Genomic DNA, 19,671 nt, shown 5'->3' with positions numbered 1-19,671 from the left:
GCTACCTAGAATTCCACCACGTAAGCCTATCACACGATTTGATTTAACATAGAGATAATTTGGTACTACATTCAAAACCTATGAATTAAAACAAGAATGTACTCTTACCTCTAGGTTCAGAGGGAATCTCTGAATTCTGGAAAAGTGCAAATACTTTTTCCTCCATGTTAAAAACACTTGTCTTCTTCCCATGGTTCTGTGTGACAAGCTGAGTGGGACCCATGGTGGCTATTCTACACGCTCTTGTGATCTCTAAAGCATGTCTATGAACATACTCAGGATGTTTGCATGCAGTCTTACAATGACTTCATAAAATGGAGAAAAACAAAAGCTATAATAAAAGAAAAACAGAATTCCCAAAGTTATATGGAAGTCTTTTGTTTCCATACTACAACACACAACAGTATCCACCCAGGCTGCTGCCATCTGCAATTATTCAACCTCAAAGAATTAGTTTGTCTCCTTTAACTAAAAAATGCTTCTTTTCAAATAAAACTTAATTTTTCTGTTAGAAATATAAATATTATTTTTATCAATAATATAATACTTATAATAGAAATAGTGTTTTAATTATGTTGGTTTTCAACCAACTTTTCATACAGCAGCTCAAGAGGTTGTACATAGTGCTCCATCCTAGCTTCTCCAGGACTGCCATAACCAGATTATCGTAAGTAGCATTTTCCAACTTGGTGCCCTCCAAATGTGCTGCTCTGTACTGATGGGTAACATTGGGAATTGTATTTCCAGCAGATCTGAAGGATATCAGTTTGGAAAAGTTGTATAAAAAGTGAAGAAGCCAATAAGGCTTTTTCACTTTTAATTCATGTATTCTATTTTTTTATTATTTGTTTATCTCCAAAAACATACTTCTTTAGGCAGATCAGAAACCTAAGTAAGAAAAGAGTAAACAGTAAAACTTTAAAACTATTTCATACCTATCATTAAAAACAATTAAAAACTAAGGTAGCTTCCTGCCAAAGAAATAAAGATTCTGAAATACTGTAGTGTGGGAGGGAGGGAGGGAAGGAGGGAGAGAGGGAGGGAGGGAAGGAAGGAAGGAAGAAAGAAAGGAAGGAAGGAGCAAAACAGCCGACTTGCCTGAAAGCTAATACGTCTTTTTTCATTAATTATAACTTTCGCAAAGTTCTAGGTTCAGCTATTCCCAGTAAAGCATATTGCCCTGATTACCATTTTTAGAACCTTAGAAGCAGTGAAGAGAGTTCACCTGGTTTGCAGCAGGTGAACTGATTGTAATGCTCTCCTTACATGCCAAACTAAAACTTCACTGTGGTAATTTTCATTCTAGCAAATCTCTTGAGTTAATGAAAGGTAACATTACCCCAGTAGAAAACCTACTTCAGAGAACATCTGCTGAATGGTTATATGAGATATATTTAACCAAACTTCCTTATTAAAAAAAAATCAAAGAGGATCTAGATACGTTAAAAGAGGAAAAGACTGAATTGCTCCACCTAGATATCTGGAAAAAAATTCAATTTGGTCTTTTGCTGCTGTCAGCTCAGTAAGTTAAGCAATGCTGCTGCAAAGTAGTACCGAAGGGTAGAAAGTGCCAGGAAACAGGGTGTATTGCCAGACAGCTGGAGCCAAAGAAAAGGATATGAATGCTTGACTAAGGGAATTTCAAAATCGAAATGTCATCACATGCAGAGGCCAAAGCAGGCGCCCAAAGTGAAACTTGTTACTTAGTACAGTTTTTGACTGGGAAAAAGTGATGTCGGCATTTAGAACTGAGGAAGTTGTAGTGCATCTCTGAAGAAAATAAACAACAGTCAGAAGTGAGCATCACTCTTCTCTGTTCCCTTGCAGTGAACTTGATAACTTGTTGATCACAGTTTCTTCTTTAAAATGCTTCTAAATTCCATTTTAAGTGCCTGCAGTAGCTAGGTAATCTCATGTGTGTGTTTACTTCCCAGTCATCTTGCCTGGCTCTCTTGGTTCATTGCTATTTCATGGACCTTAAATACCTGAATGGGAAAATCAATTCTACACTGTTAATTCTTCAATTAAATAAAAATAATATTGTTCCTACTGCAGTACCCAGACATTTCTTATATCTTTTGGTCATCATAAGAGCAACCATGTCCTATTTTATTTTTCTCTACTGAGATACAGATACACTTAAATATCAATGTCACTGTCAATTAGATAATGAATAAGAGGCCAATGATTAACAAGAATTGATGCATGTTGCATACTGTGGGTCCATTCTAATGGATCTATTTCCCACTTTTCTCAAACTGCAGAGAAAATGATGTATATATGGGGGGAAAGACAAATCTGGGAAGAGTAAAGGAGAGCTGAATAATTTGGAGATAAGTAACCATCAAATTCAACATTTTCATGATGCTCCTGGAACTAAAAATAACCTCTTCCATTGCATCTTCCAATTATAAAGTGCACCACTGAGTTATAGCAATACAGTTGTCAAAAAAGTACATTTACAGCTTCTCAAAGCAAAAAACACCTACTCGATTCATGAAGCAGACTCCCAAATTCCTGCTGAAACCAGAAACACCATCTCTAAGGCCGTGATGGAGAACCTATGGCACGCATGCCAGAGGTGGCACTGTGGGTGCGTACACCATTGCTAGTTACTCTTTTGGTTTCTGGCGTGCACATGTGCTCTGGCTAGCTGGTCTTCAAGGGTACCGGAGCACTAGAAAACAGCCTGAGAACAGCCCAAAAACAGCCTGAAAAAAGGCCTGAAAATGGTCTGAAAAACAACCTGAAAATGGTTTGAAAAACTTCCCCAAACAGCCAAAAAACAAAGTATGTGAACGCCGGCCAGCTGGTCTCCAGATTTCAGGTGCTCCAGCGCATGCATGCACGCACACACACAGATTTAGGTTTGGGCACTCGGTGCCAAAAAGGTTTGCCATCACTGCTCTAAGGTGATTTTCTCCTCACCAACTTTGTAATGTTTTTGCTCATCACACTTTTTATCTCTCTCCCCACACACTAAATATAGGCCCTGGTCACAAAAATATGGTCAGCTCCTGATTTTTCTTGAAAGACTATAGAGGCTTAAGAGAAACACACAAGTAAACCAATAACATATATATGATTGGATGTGAGCTATATGTCTTTTGCTGATTTGTTTACTCGGATGCTAAATTCTATTTGTGCTGCAACAAAAGATAGCATTGAAGACATTTTTAAAATATCACATACTAGTTTTATGGATCCATAAGCAGTTTCAGGCGCATAATGATTCTCTAGTAAAAGGTCCCAATTAGGAACATTCACGACTACAGTAAACTTTGAAATCAAAGACTGTATGGTGTTAATAACATCTTTATAACATGAAATATTTTCAAAGGAAGGATGTATGTTAGAGAATTAGAAAACTAAAAGAAATTTGCAGTGATGCTTCAATGGGAAACATGACAATGAAGTCAGAATAATCTTCATCTTCAAATTATTTGTTTTCTTATATCATAATCAGAAACCAATTCCCAATGCTTGCAATAAACCATGAAAGCAAAAATATAAAACTATTAATCAACATAGGTAACAATTTCCTAATCTCAATTATAGCGACAATTCAATCTTAAAAGACCTAAAAGTTTATTTTTACAGCCTTTTTAAATGATGTTGGGATAGGTGACATCTGAATCTTCTGACCCTTATCTCTCTCACACATGTACCATATTTTTCTGACTATACAATGCACCTTTTTTTCCTCAAAAAAGAGGCTGAAAATCTAGGTGCGTCTTATACACCGAATACAGCATTTTTTGCCTCCCGAAGCCCCCCTTCTTCACCAAAATGGCCGTCCATACCCTTATGGAGGCTTTCAGAGAGCTCCTGGAGGCTGGGGAGGGCAGAAATGAGCAAAAACAGCCTTCCCCCCCCCCCAGTCCCCAACAGCACTCTATAAGCCTCCATAAGGCTATGCATGCAATTTTTTTTATGAAAAACGGGCATGTTTTTGTGAAAAACAAGCCAGTTTTTGCTTGTTTTTGGCCCCCCACCCCCTAGGAGCACACTTGCAAGTGCCCCCCAAGGCTATTCATGCCTTTTTTTAAAAAAAATGTGCAACCTTTGGGAGGTTTGCAGAGTGCAAAAACTTTTTTTTCCTTTTGGAAAGCTCTCTTTAACTGATTGATGAGAATTACATTGAGCAAGTGCTGTGTCAGCAGAAACACCTACCTATCTACTGTATTTCTCTCTCTATCCCTCTATTTCTCTCTATATATATAATCCCTCTACCTACCTACGCACTCTTTCTCCCTATTTATCTATTGTATTTCTCTATCTCTCATTTCTCTATCTCTCTATCCCTTTATCTACCTACCTAACTACTCACTCTCTCTCTCCCTATCTATCTACTGTATTTCTCTCTATATATATTTCTCCCTCTCTATCCCTCTACCTACCTACACACACCCTCTCTCCCAATCTACCTACCTACCTACCTACTGTATTTCTCTATCTTTCTATCTCTATTTCTCTCTCTCTATCCCGTTATCGACCTATCTACCTAACTATTCCCTCTCTCCCTACCTACCTACTGTATTTCTCTCTCTTTCTCTCCCTCTCTATCCCTCTATATATCTACCTACTTTTTAAAAATTTGCCTCTTCAAAACCTTGGTGTGTCTTATAATCCGGTGCTTCTTATACTCCAAAAAATACGGTATGTGTGGAATCTTAAAGATCCATACTCAAAATAAACACACAGAATAGGCCAATTCTACATGCTGAAGGTTGTCTTGGAGAGGAGAATTATGCTGTTTATGCTCTTCCACTCACACTGACACAGGGATTGAATATCCAGCATATGATGGTGATTGGCTAGTGCCAACATAAATTAAAATTACACTGGACTTATGGAATAAACATTTGAAGCACCTTTTCATGTGTTATTAAAAAATCCATAGTTTTACTGCTATACTCTGGGAAGTTTGAGAAATTCAGAATCTGAAAATAGTTGGAAAGATCTTAAGACCATTGGAAACAAATTGTTATAATGAAATATTATAACAATTTCTTTTGACAGAAATTTGTAGTTTTTGGATAGCTCATAAGCAAGTTTTTTGGGGATCACTCTTATAAAAACTATTGTTGCTTATATATAATTATTTTAATCTAATCTAACATAGATTTTTTCAGTGATCAAAAATTAAATACTGTTTTAAGATTTCAAATGCTTGCAAGATATTCAAGTCCTCTTTTATACATTTTGTATCAAGTGATAGATAAACCAGTATCCATCAAATTCCTCAATTTAATTAAACGCTATTCAGCAGCAGTTCAGTCAGTTCTCTTTCTAGAGAATCAAACAATAAGAGTTCATAAACTGGAAGAAAATGACTTTTATCTCATGTCCTATCTCTTATTAAGCACAACTAGAGTCTTGCTTTCTACAAAATTTAAAATAGAATTTGCTTTCATTATACCGTGAAAATAAATTATTTCCTAAAAATATTATGAAAACTCATTAAATGTTTAACTATCCAAGTGAAAGAAGAAAAGAAGAGAGGTTTAGAAATAGAATAATGCCTACCCACTTTAAATTCCTTTGTTCCAATGATCTAGTTAATATCGATATGCTGGAAACTTGTGTGTTGTCTTGTCAGCTGTTGTTAGTGCCAGTTCCAAATGAAAATAATAGAGTATCAGCCAATCATTCTTTTAAAAAAATGCAATGAGAACAACTCCAAACCTCCTGAGGAAGTAAATGTGGGTAAAAGGCTAATGAAAGCATAAAATTCCCTGGGCTGTCACATTCATGTGTCAGTTGAGGCACCAAGTACTTCCAAGATACGTTGGCACCAGGCCTTACACCCTGCCCTGTACAGAATCAGCTGAACAACTCAGCAAGCAAATGTCCTAAGTCCAACTCCTCCTGATCCTTCAGATATGAAGGGCTGTTATTAAAACAAACCAAATAATTCAAGCAACATTCTCCTGTGGCCACCATTTGCACTCATAACCACTAAGAGACATCTCACTTGTCTATCAGAATAAGAGTTCATCTCTTTCTTCCTGCAACAAGAATTTTAATTACACTATTATCATTTCTGTAGTTATTTTCCATTATGTTTATAGACACACAAACTTACACATTTATGACTCTTTCCACCCATCACATTTTTAAGCTGTGTGAGCTTGCTTTCTCAAGAAGAGCTCCTCCTGCCCTTTCTTCTCATCTGCTTTTCTCCCAAGAATTGAAAGATCAGGCTCCACAGAAGCTGTGCTTGTATTACATGCTCAACCACCAACCGCCTATTACATTTTTGTAATTTATGCATGCAGAACAGAGATGGATTGCTGCCAGTTCGGCCGAAATGGTAGTGGAATTTAGGCCTGGGTCGCAGAACCGGCAGCGACCAGGCCTGCCACATCCCCGAATCGGTTTTCTCACTGCTGCTGGGCTGCCGCCATTTTGTTTTTTAGTGACTGCGCGTGCACAGTTCATTGTAAATTGTTGTGTGCATGCGCAAAGAACAATTTACATTGAAAAGCATGCATTGCGAACCAGTAGTAAAACCAGCAGCAACCTACCCCTGATGTACACTGTGCAGTAGAATGTTTAGAGTACTATACATATTCAAGCAATTGGAACAAATGAACAAACCATAATTAGCTAAAAATAGATTATGTGTATTTGCACAATTCAGCAAATAGAAAGAGACAAGATAACTATCTTAAAGTTATTCTCCCTTCTCCCAAAGTTGGGAACAATGCCTATATATAAGCAAAATGCATGTGGATGTAACTCCAAAATGCACTGGACAATTAAATAAAACACTAGCGAAATTTAAGTCCTGGTTCTGGTAAGCATACATATATTCTACCAGATCATTTTCTGACAAAGTACAAGACAGAATCCAAATATCTCACTGCATTGCCCTAGCTTAAAAAAAATATTAGCCAGCCCTATCCCCCACTGTTCTCTTTAAAGAGAGAGCACACATTGATATGTTTTCTGTAGCTCTCTCCTGTCACCTACCTGTGCTCCAGATACAGTATTTGCAACTTAAATATGATATGGCCCTATCCAAAGTATCAGTAAATCACAAGAAAGCACTGGGATAAGTCAGATTTAAAAACATAAATCACAATCACAATCGCAATCTCCCAATTAAGAGATAATTAAGAGATACATTTATGAAGAGTAATAAATGCAATTTCTTTGTAAAGAAATTACAAGGCAAAAATTATGTAATAATAGATGAAACCACGCTCACTTTTTTCTCCAACAGACTGGTGCCAGCATGACTTTTTGCACTGGTCAATTCCTCTTATTTTTGTACTAATCAGCAATCTTTTTCATATGCTTCTTAAAAGGTTTATTTACTTCCTCTAAGAGTTGGCCACAGGGAAGCCAAATGTTCTCACAGTATTGTCTCTTAGCTCTTCCTCTTACTCTCGCTAATGGACTTTTTCTCATTTGTTCTGAGATTGTCTTAACCCTCTACACTGATCAGCATTTAAAACATGGGATCCAATTCTTTCTGGTCTGGGACACACCTGCTTTTTAAGTGCAGTAAATACAACAGGGGAAGCCATGACAAAAAATGAATTAGTTTTTAATTCCTTTGCATTTCAATGAATTTGAATATGTTAAGTAACATTAATAAAAATATCCTCTAATAATGTATTTAATGAGTTCCTCTTCTGTTATGTGAAAATATAAATTGATTGCATCTTTTTGAATTACTGAACCCAAGACATTTATGCATTGTGCGTAGTCTGAAGAGTCAGTTTATGCATCTCCAATTAGAATGAGTAATTTGTTTTTCCCTTTTATGATGTAAAAATAGAGTGAAAGCATTTTGGATGGAAGATAAATCTGAAAATGAAAGATCTTCTGACATTAAACAACTAGCTGTGTGTGTCATCTCGAAGATGTAATTGTAAAACTTTTACTGTTATAAATCCATCCTCTTTCTGCTGGCCACTTCATTTTTTGTATCATTTAATTAATGCATGTGCTTTCCAGGCCAATAGTTTCAGACAGTTCCTAACAACATACATATAATACATAAAATGCTAAAACTATTTAGCATTCTAAGGCAATTCGAACACTAAAATGCTTAAGGAGACAACACAATAGATACTGTCAAACCACTCAGAACTTCCCTTTGCCATGCTGAGGGTAGGAAATTGTCACTGTGCATAAACAATGGAATACTGAATTAGGAGAGGGGTGATGTGACTTTGAAATCTCACTAAACTATGAAGGCTGCACATTTTCCCTTAGCTTATCCTCATAGGAGAAGAATGAAAACCAAAATGTCTCTTCTTGTTCCTCACACAGAAAATGATAAGACTGATATTTTTTTTCACTCCAGAGTTCATTTATATTTCAAGAGGTGTGTTTCTATTACTTTATATTATTTCAGTTGAATGTAATTATTTTCCAGGAATTACACATAGATTTTCACAACAAAAAGTTGCATGCAAATGGTTAGGCCTTCTGTTCCCTAAGGCAGTGTTTCTCAACCTTGGGAAGTTTAAGATGTGTGGAATTCAATTCTCAGAATTCCCCAGCCAGCATACTGGCAAGTCAAACAAAAAATAAATAAAACTATAAGAAGAAAAAAAGAATTACATTGTATCATCACCAGTGAGCTATGAAATGTCTCTAGCAAAATCAACCCTTTGGGAGACATAGCAATCTCACAAAGTATAAATACAATCAAACTTTATCTCGGAAAAGGAAACAACAAAAAGTAAAAATACCTTTCTAACTTTTAGTAATCATAAACAAGCCTATCAATGCCAAAGGACATAAAAATATGGTGCTGTTAAAATTGAATAGCATTTTTTTTCCAATAAAAAGACTCCATAGAGAAAAGTTTGTACAGGAAAACATAGAATTTTGGAAGACCACAGGGAAATGCTAGCGTCTTTCCAGTTGGAGCCACTCTGAGATAAAAAGGTTCCAAGGTGAACAAAAATACAGTACTTGTACAAAGACAATCACTACAGACAATAAATTAAACTTAAACATTAGTCAAATTAAAAATAGTCTTACATAGTATTTCCATCTATTTTAAAACCTATTCTTACAAAGATAGCCATGATTTTTTTTCTCAAAACAGTTTTCCTTCTGTATCAGTTTTTCCAGTTTCTTGAGGATTCCAATCAGTTAATTCTGAGGCTTCTGGGAAACAGGCAGTTCCATTTTTCTTCACGGTAGTAAATAGAGAGGGGTTTTGGAGGATCTTGCTTGTTGCATTGTGCCAAAATCCATATTCTTTTCCCCCCCCCCTCATTTTTTTTTATTTTCTATTAGATAAATGGCAGTAAGGGAGGTTGTGATTTGCATATTGAAAGAAATGATGACACAACTTAATGGAGCCCTACTTTTTGCATCATTAAAGCAGATGCATCTTATTCTACACTTATAAAGCTTCTCAGGAAGCTGCCCTCAGTTTTGTATGTACACCGTACTTGTTTCAGGGGGAAGGTGCAGTCTCAACTCTTGGGATTACTGGGGGCATCCATATTTTTTTCTTGGCCAGCATCACCTGAAAAATATTTGCCACAGCTTCTTACCATCAACATTATGGAAATTAACTTGTGGAAATGAGGCATCTGTGTTTAATGGTAAAGAGATGTTTGCATCAAAATGATATTCATATAATGAATTAGCCTGGCCAAGCTCTAGATTAGAATAGCAATTTCGTAAGAATCATAATTTAAGGTAATTTGGGTACAAAAGGAGTAGAGAAGACATACACCTTAATGTATTTATCCCATATGCTAAACTGCAACAATGCTAAAATAATTACTGTATAAGAATATGAAATTATTAATCAAGTGCAATATTCTACAATATCTTGAGTTCCCACATGTTTGGGACTTTAGCTCCTATTAGTTCCAAACAGTATAGCTAATGTCAGTGTGATAGATTTTGTGAATTAAATGTTCTTTACAGATTAAGATCAGGAAAGATTGTCCTAAAAATCTTGTAATCTGAATGTAGACACTATGCATTTCCTGTCTTTCAATCTTGCAGATTTTCTATACCTTACAAAATTCTGCGTGTTCTCTATTAACATAATGACTGGAGCATCACAAAAGATGAAAAGCAAATCAACTGCAAGACAACTTCCAAGTCTTTCCTTGTTGCCTATTGCTTGCGGGTTACTAGTTCTCCTCCTTCAGTGCCTAGAATTATTCTGTCTTTCACCCTCAGCTCCTATGAGCTACTAACCCACTGAGTGGTAAAAGTGCCCAGTAGAAAAAATTAGTGTTTTTAGACCCCAGAGGGTTAATATTCCCATCTGGCCCCTTAACTGAGATAATGATTCCATGGATTATTTAATTCTTCCGGATTTTTATTCAAATACCAGTTGTTTTGAACACAAGACAAATGATATATTTAAGTGTCTGAAGGTCAGTAAAGAGATGACATCAAGGATTTGGCACAATTAACAATGACCACCATGAAGTTCCTCACCTAGTGTTTGGATTATGTTATTGTCACAAAATTCCTCATATTCTAAAATAAGGCTTTCTCAAGTCAAATGCTGGTTAAGACTATACAGTGCTAATGTGGTTGTAAATAACAAATGGAACAAAAATTTCTGCCAACAAACTAGCAATTTATTATTTTCACTACCCAAACTCTTTCTTACTCTTGACTTACCTCTTCTTTTCCTCTGTATGTTATTATTACTCCTTATCCATTCCTGTGAAACTTTTATTTCCCTCAGCCTTATTATAGTCCAAATCTTTTGCTATCTGTCATCTATCTGTCTATATCATCTATTTATCTATTAAACTAATCTAATCAATCTAAATATTTATTAAATGTGTATGCCATCTGACTCAACTTCAATTAAATTATTAATCAGCCTTTTTTACATTTTAATTTTGGAACTGATTAACTGATTAACAGTTGTTGACCATTAATATCCAAATTGGTCAACAACTGATTCTGACAGTCATTAATCATCTTAGCCCAATAAAATGAGAAATAGAAAATAGGTAATAATCTGAACATACCAATTTTTTAAACTTAAAAAAACTATATTATTTAAAGGTTTATTAAGGTAAAAGCAAAGCAAATCACAACATTAATAGATAGGGATTCTTAATGTGATGCCAGGAGCCCTAAAATTTCAAATACAATTGACTTGTCTTTTAATCTTGGTGTCATAAATTCAGGAATCTGTCCTAAGTAATTGAATTTAACTACAGTTAAATTGACATCTGCAAGAAATGCAATGGGCTATAAACCCCACTCAACTTACTCCAGTCTGACCCCAGTCTACCCACTTGAATAAATAGGCAAACAATCTTGGGACTTTTTTTTACACTTTACTGACTTTTGTAGGGTATGACCTAACAGTATTCCAAGTCTTCCCCACTCAACTTATTCCAGTCTTCCTTTTCATATATCCACCCTTTTCATAGTAACTACTGTAAAAATTGGATTCCATCCCAGAGAATGGAAGGCCCATTAAACAGATTGAACAGATTGCTTTGACTAGCAATTTTCTTTTCCTGCCATTCATGACTTCTAAATACTGTGCTGGAGCAGAAGAGCAAGTCATTAAATGCATTCATTTCAATAAAGTAGAACTCAGTTCCATGGAATTTGTAGGAATTGCCTAATGCCAAACCAGACCTTTGATCCATCATAGCTCTGTGAAGTCCACACCTGCACTGATTGGCAGCAATAATATAACAGGGCAGGGAGGGATGGGCAACCTTTAGTCTATGAATGGGATGCATGCAACTCTCAAATGATTCTCAGGTATAGGATTTTAGTCTCCTTCTAGGGTCTGAAAAGAGAGATTTTTTTACCTCTCTGGCCAACACAACATTGGTGTATATGCATATAAAAAAGAGGAGTTGAGTGATAAGCATAGATATGTCTACACAGGCGGACAATGTCTCACTAACTTCGCTCAAATATTTGACATATTATCTTACGGCTAGTGACCTTCAGGAGAGAGAAATGTTCTCCACCTTGACACGAATGTTTCCCAGCAAAGACTGCAGGTTCAGAACTGAGCCTGGCACATTTGACAAATAAAGTCTTAGCCTTACATTGAGGCACAGACTCTAATGTAATTTCAAACCTTCCGTGCGTACTTTAGGAAAATCCTGAACTAACTGCAGCTACAATAGTCCAAAAGTGCTTTTTTTATGAGGCAACTGGACTTTCTGGTTTTTCTCTCAAGAAGTTTCGTTTCTCATCCAAGAATCGGAAGCAAAACATCTTCAAAGAAAAACCAGAAAGTCCAGTTGCTTCTTTAAAAAAGCTTATTTGGGACAGTGGTGGGATTCAACAAGTGTAACATCCGGTTTGCTGAGCATGTGCTTTGCGCACGCACAGTGGGTTTGAAAACAGCTCAAAAACTTACCTTCTACTGCAGCCCCGGTGAGTAAAACAGCTGAGGCACAGCAATCCGTTCTGCAGCGCCTATCAGCTGGCCTTCAAACAAAAGAAATATGGGTCAGTATAGCGCAGGGGCGGGCAGGCCCACCTGATCATTGGAACGAATTGGTTTGCTTTCAGCTGATCATCGGAGCTACTGGTTTGCCCAAACCAGTCTGAACCAGCTAAATCCCACCCCTTTGGGATAACCATGACATGGATGACTGAGAATCTCCATAGACATGCAGCTACAATATTTATCAATCAATGATTAGAAATTCTTCATTTTAAAAGTAGTACTGTCATACAAAGAACTATTATTTTAAGAACTGTTTCCTTGAAGCTATTGAAATTTAGGTACACTGGCACAGCAGGTTCAGTAGGGCAAAAACTGCAGGTCTCAAACCTCTTTCCCCAGAAACCCTAAACATTATCCTCTGCTTCATTTAGCAGCTTGGTAGTAAGGACAGCCACTATCTTCCAAAGGGCACCTTGCCTGGCATTCTCTAACTCTAGTTTATTGAGAGAAACATGGCTCTTGCAACTATACTACCCTTCAAGCAAAAAAAGAAGTTAACATGGAAAAATGAAATGCTTTCTATAATGCAACTGCCTGGTCTCATAGTGTAAAGGTAAGCAACTAATGGTTTCAGCCCTTCCTATACATTGGAAATAATCTTTCAAAAAGTAAACCTAGAATGCATTTTTAAAAAGTAATTCAAAATTATCATATATGGGCCTTAGCTAAAGAAGCAGGGGAATTTAAGATTAACTCAAAACAACAATTGACATCATTTTTATAGATAAATTAAGAGAAAGATTTAACATAGGTTTAAAAAAAAGTACCAGGAACAGAATAATATAAAACAGAATTTGAAAATGAATTGTATAAATGATGAACATGAGTTTGCCAAAGTGCAAATCTTTTTGTTGAGATTTGACATGGAAGAGGAGCAAGTTAAAGAATGTATGATAAAATGAGCTAAAAACTTTAGTTATGACATTCAAATGGATCAATGGAGGGCAACGAGGTTAAAAGATTTGAAATGCACATTATTTTAGAATTTAAAAGACGTTTTTATAAAACACTGTGGTACACTGGTATATGTCACTGTAAAAATTGTGTAAGAAATATAAAGATACTTCTAATTATTGTTGCAAATGTGAACACCTTGAAAAAACATTTTACTATGGAAGTGGATGTGTAAAAAAGTGAAAAAAAACTGGATAAAAATATATATATATGATGATGCAGAAAGTTTTAAAATTTAGTATTTTGTTGAAACCGCTGCTTTTTTTTTTTACTGGAACTATGGGCTAGAAAAGATTCATGATCACTGTAGTTATATATATGGCAGTTACAGGGAAGCTATTAATGCATAAAATGGAAAAAACACAGAAAAGCCCACAATGGAGGAATGGACCATTAAGATGGTAGAACTTGCTAAAATGGCTAAATTGGCTTGTTTGATTAGGGAAGGGAAGGAACAATAACTACTTTTTATAAAAGGAAACTGTGGAGTTTTTGTTGAAAATGGACAAAAATGTATTGGTGATTTCAAGACTTAGAGGTTAAAAAGAGTTGTTTAGGAAAAGAAAGTAACCATGATATGTAATTTGGGAGGGTGGAAAAAGTAATAATTATGTTTATAAGTGCTGCATAGAAGCTATGCATATGACTACTTTATATATTGTTATTTGTCTTTTACTAACTTTTTCTTTTTATATTTTTATATCTTTTTCTCTCTTTTATTTTTGTATTTTTTCTGTATTTAAAAAAATTCTATATAAAATTCTTTTTCAATTAAAATTATACATATACATAAAATGTTAGCACGTAAAAAGCCCAATTTACAAAAATGCATACAAGCCTCTTGGCAGACCACAAGAGGGTGCTGGTCCACCCTAATTATGGATTACAAGAGAAAGAGATACCTTTCAAAGTTATACTATTCCAAGATAATAGTACTGGAAAAAGTGAACATGATTTGGCACAGAAAATTATCATAAATGGAATGCATATCTTATGCAAAAAAAATAGGAATGTCAGAATAAGAGGGGTGTGGGTGGGTGGGTGTGGGTGAGTGTGAAAGAGGGAGGGAGGTTTAATACCTATTTTTATGAAAACAGACTAAAGACATATTCCTGTGCTTATTTTTCCTGCATCTCCCCCTGTTCCTTATTTACATCACATCTCATTATAATTAATGTGAGAGAAGTTGGTTTATGCTAATGAGTTCTACTATTCCAATAACAGACATTTCTATAAACTTACTAGCCATTTAAGTTGCTTTTCTCAAATCTTAAATTATTTATTACCTCATAGAAGGCAACAGGAATATTTTACTGGCAATGAGGACAAAAAGCAAACCTCAAAACTAATGTTTAAAACCAAGACTATATAAGAAAAATAAAATACAACTACATTAATCATACATTTTCAATAATGGTACTCCTGTAAATTAAAATCACTTAAATCAAGGATTGCTACTTCGTTTCCTAAAAGCTGAGTAGGAAATTTCCTTGTTTCAATTTTAAAGCAAATCTTTTAAAACTTAAAACTTTATAAAATGAAGCAATGGTATATTTTTAAAAAATTAAGGAAACTTATCCTGATAGTTTACCTTACAGTTGAGGAGCCTATCTCATCCCTTGTTCCAATACAGTCATGTTTAGAAATGATTGATCTTTGCCAGTTCAAAGCACAGGAGGCACATAAACAAGAGGGATTGCTCATATAGACGCATATTCCCATTCTACACTGAATTTCAACCACTAAGCATGCTTAGGCGTTTCAGGACTCCCAAAGGGAAGGCCTGCACAGCAGTTATGAAAATGAACTATAGTAGCCCCCAGATCTTGGCACCCATTGTAACCTTGTACCAACCAATTTGACTCCACTATCAGCATGACCTTCGAACAGACAGCAAGAAACGCAATTGTGACTTCAATTTTGTCAGAAATTTCAGGCAGGAAAATAATTTCATCAGTACTCTTTCCTTGAAGGAAAGCCTTTCCTTTATGGAGAACTGGTGGTGGTGGGGAGAATCAAGAAAGGTCTCCACTTCCCTCCTTTGATCAGGGAATCTACTCAGAGTAGGTTGGCAACTATCAGACAAAGATTAGCTTCTAATATCAAACTAAAAAAATATTGCATCAATGATCAACATAAATGTAGGTGTACACATTACACATTTGTCTCATTTATTCTGGGACATGTAAAAATTGATAGCAAGTTAGATTATGCTAAATAGTCTGTTTAAAGTTATATGCAGAGCAAAACTCGTGATTTCAACAATTCACTATTAAAATTTAAATTGGCAGTTAGCTTTTATCACAGTCTAATGACTGAAGCTAAAGTCTGCATTGCCCACCTCCACAATTTATTTAGAAAACTTTATTTGTCACTGTAACATAAGAATTCAAAAGACTGATTTGTTTGTTAAGGCAAATAATGCAAAGCAATAATACTTTTTAATAATTTAATTTAATAATTAATTTAATATTTTTTAAGTTCAGCATTATCTTCTAATGATTATAAGATGAGGACATTGGACAGAATGAGGCTAGACAATGAGAGGCATCATTTAAAAATACATGAATTTTGGTCATACAAATAACAGGAAACAACTGTTATACAAAATTATATATGACCTTATATGCTTATATAACTTGGAAAACATCAGAAAACTGTCATAACCCAAACTGAAGTGTATTCATTACTTCATATTGGATTTTTCTACTGTACATTACTTGGGACTACCTAGACAATATAGGACTAATTTAATATTTTTAAAAAAATGTGTTAGAGGGAAGAATTATTATAGCTAACCATGGACAATGCAAGATAGCATTAAAAAAATTAAACTAAACATTAAATGAGAAAAATTAAAAAACTCCACGAGACATTAAACAACTATAGAGAGTCTGGATGAAAAAGCTACACAAACAGAAAATGTGTCAGCCTCTTTCTATTACATAAAAATAAGAACTTTCTACAGATTTTGACCTGCTAGGTTACATGCCCTTCTCACAACATCTGACGTCATTACAGTCAGCTGGAAAACAGCAAACCAGCCAATGACACAGCTGCACTCAAAACACACCCACCACATTAAAAAGAGAGAGAGCATGGTTTTTTTTTTAGGATGGTTTCCAAACACTCAAAAATTGTGGTTAGCTATCCTTCTTTTTTGGTGGTGGTTTGCTAATTTTCCCTATTCATAGAATCTCCCTTCAAACTCTGTCATTATTTGCTTATTTGGATCACAGTTTCCTAGTGTGCCCCTGAATGATAAAGCTCATATGGAGACACTATAGCACTGTCATAAATTTAAAGCTAGGAGGGGGGTGGAGAGAAGGAGAAAGAGTTGCAGAACATTTGCAAAAAGAAAGTTCTAAGCTATTTTGAGACTGAAACAGGGAAGATCTGACATTACTTGACAATCCCAAACACAAACCTGCTTTCTTAGTTTTAATGGGGAAATAGCTGTATAAGAAGAGGTTCTCAAGAGCTTCTTCAAAATTCTAGGAAGACAAAGGCCAAGGAGGAAGTAAAGAAAAAGTCATCTTTTTAATAAACTTTTATAAATCACTTCTAGCCTTATATATACAAACCTATCAAAAAGAAAAATAATGTAAGAATCTCTCCCTCCCTCTCTCCCTCCCTCCCTCCCTGTGTGTGTGTGTGTGTATCTGCACATGTGCTCTTGTATTTGAACAGCCATTTGTCTGGAATGGTATAGTCATAGTGTCTCCTGCTTGAGGAGGAGATTGGACTATAAGACCTCTAGGATTCCTTCCAACTGTTATTCTGTATATGACCAGTACAGTGAAATTCCATTAACTCAGCTTTCTTGTTTCCAGAAAGAGCCAACCTGATGCTTTGGGGAAGATTCCAAGCATAGTATGAAAGCAACATTGTTCAACTATTTTGTTCCCAGATCTTAGTATTCATGGAGGTTTCCTTTTAGTTATGAGTAACAGCCATTCATAAATTGTGTTCATTCATCAGTTGAACCCTTTTAAAGCCACTTAAGACAGTACCAAACTCTGTATCTCGACTATGTTTTCATAATAAATACATTGAGTCCAAACTATCCAGTCACATTTTCTCCCAGTATGTTTTATAAATTTAGCTGGGTCTTTCATTAATGCTATAATATGTAATGCATAGTAAGAAAAATGGATTACATAAACTGTGGTTAAGTTAAATTCATCCAGCAACTTTAGCCTATTTTCAATGCCAACATTTTCCAACCTGATGTATCCATCAGATATTCTAGATTATATTTCCTGTGATTCCTGGGGTTTAGCTAAAAGGCAGCCTTTTATAATAAATATGCCCTTTCTTATATTCATCAGATTAATATTAGTACCAACAGATAAAGGATAGCTTTATACTGAAATACGATGCAACAATTTAAATTTAATGTATCACTTCTTAGTATTATTATAGCAAGCAAGAGGACCATTATACAAGGACAATGTATACTTAATTTATAAGAAAATAGAAATATAACAAAGTTCAGAAAATGGTTGCAGCATGGAAGAACTTCTGCCTTATTAATATTGTAAGGAAGAAATTGCTTTACAAATCTACTTGGGCTATTACTTTTTTAAAAAAGTATAGAGATAAAGTGTGAGCTGACAAAAGGATCATCTATCCTTTTCAATAGGGAATATTTAGTTTATCTGAGGAAGTGATAGTAGAAGGAATGCCAGAAGAAAGTGATTATGCAATGTTGATGTTTTTAATTTTAATTGATTTTAGGACTCAATGTCCTAAAATCAGTCTAAAACTGACTGGAATCAAACATTTTGTACTTAAAAAAAAACCCTCCAGATTTTAATAAACTAAGAACAATGATAAGTAGAATTCCATGGTAAGAATTAATGGGAAAAAGAGGTTAAGAATGAAAGTTCATATTAAAATACAATTGCAAATAAGACCAATTAAAAAAAACAATAAGCCAATGTGGCAATACAGAAAACTTAATGAAGATCTGAAAATAAAAAGGCATATATAAATATGGAAAGAGGCCAAGATATGATAATGAAAACTATGGAAATGGCATGAGACTGAGCTAAGGTTACTGACCACTACTAAGAATAATAACAAGGGATTTATTTAGGCATTTTCAAACTAAAAGAATCAGTAAACCAATTGCTCAATGAAGGTGACCAAGCTTCAAGTTGTCAAAGTGGAAGAGATGCTTAATTTTTGTTTGTCAGGAAATTGTGAACAGCAGAATGAAGGGTCAGAGGTGAAGCTTTAGATTAAATGGCCAAGGAATACCTCTTTACTTTAAATGAGTTTCAATCTCCAAGACTTGGTGAACTACATTTCCTTGGGTCACTGAGGGAAATTGGGTCAAGAGTTTATGTACTACTCTTGAGGAATCATGGAAAACTGGTAAACTGCCCAGTCAGTAGAAGAGCATAAAAAGAATGCTCATATTTAAAAAAGGACAATCCAGGATCCTATAGATGTCTGTTTAACATCAATAAATGAGCTTTTAAAACAGATAATAAAGAGACTGATTTGGAAGCATCTTGAAAATATAAAATAATTATCAGATGTCACTAGGGATTCAAGTACATGTAGGAGATGACCAGGCTGAACCTGAGAGAGCGATCAAAAGTGTCAAGTCCCTTTATGCCCACAAGAAATCTAAGTCCAGTCCACCTTGAATTCCATTGACTCTTATCTGCCACCTATTTGTGTTTTTAGTAGTTCAGATTTTTGTAGAGAGCGTAAATTTGCAATAAATCTTTATATTAATTTGAACTGCCTGGGCTTCATGATTTTCCCATGCTTGACACAACACCTTGCTAAATTTAACCTGCTTTTTATTACACTTCTTTAATACTTTGTGGGAAATCTGTAAACATGGTATTTCTTAAGTTCAACAAAACTTTTAACAAAGTACCCTTTGGTGTTTTGATGAGTAAGTTAAGTATGGGCTGGATGGCACATGACAGCTGGCTCAAAAATCATTCTGAAAAGGTGTTTATCAATGGTTCTGTCATTTGTCAAAAATCTCACTGAGAGTTTAATTTGGATTTCTGTACTAAGACTGTAATAGGATTCAATGATTCAACCAATCTCTCACAATTGTATTATTTTATGAATCATGGGAGCTAAACAGCCCTGGGAAGCCAAGTCAAAGTGATACAAGATGAATAAGCTTACAATCTGCATCACTGGCAGAAACAGAAATGTTTAATTCATATTAATATAGAAACATGGTCTGGGGGACCAAAACTGAGGCCACACATATCAAAATACTATTTTTAAAC

The 19,671-nt window shown here is 35.1% G+C and overlaps 1 protein-coding gene across 4 annotated transcripts in view; it reads right to left on the bottom strand.

Moving 5' to 3' along the window:
* NR1H3 (nuclear receptor subfamily 1 group H member 3) overlaps positions 1 to 19,671 on the bottom strand; it is a 35,847-nt gene that overhangs the window by 14,005 nt on the left and 2,171 nt on the right. For all 4 annotated transcript variants that reach the window (XM_087720531.1, XM_087720510.1, XM_087720526.1 and 1 more), the window contains exons 2-3: positions 12,356 to 12,426; positions 109 to 331 (exon numbers count right to left, since the gene is read on the bottom strand). In XM_087720531.1, the coding sequence (XP_087576657.1) occupies positions 109 to 223 (115 nt within the window). In that variant the 5' untranslated portion in view covers positions 224 to 331; positions 12,356 to 12,426. The remainder of the gene's footprint in view (positions 1 to 108; positions 332 to 12,355; positions 12,427 to 19,671) is intronic.

The sequence above is a fragment of the Thamnophis sirtalis genome, unplaced genomic scaffold, assembly GCF_051295495.1.
Source record: "Thamnophis sirtalis isolate CommonGarterSnake01/CBP01778 unplaced genomic scaffold, rThaSir2_p1.2 scaffold_1, whole genome shotgun sequence".
NCBI classification, from domain to species: Eukaryota; Metazoa; Chordata; class Lepidosauria; order Squamata; family Natricidae; genus Thamnophis; species Thamnophis sirtalis.
The sequence above is the reverse complement of the archived record's forward strand: the minus strand, read 5'-3'. Positions and strand labels throughout refer to the sequence as shown.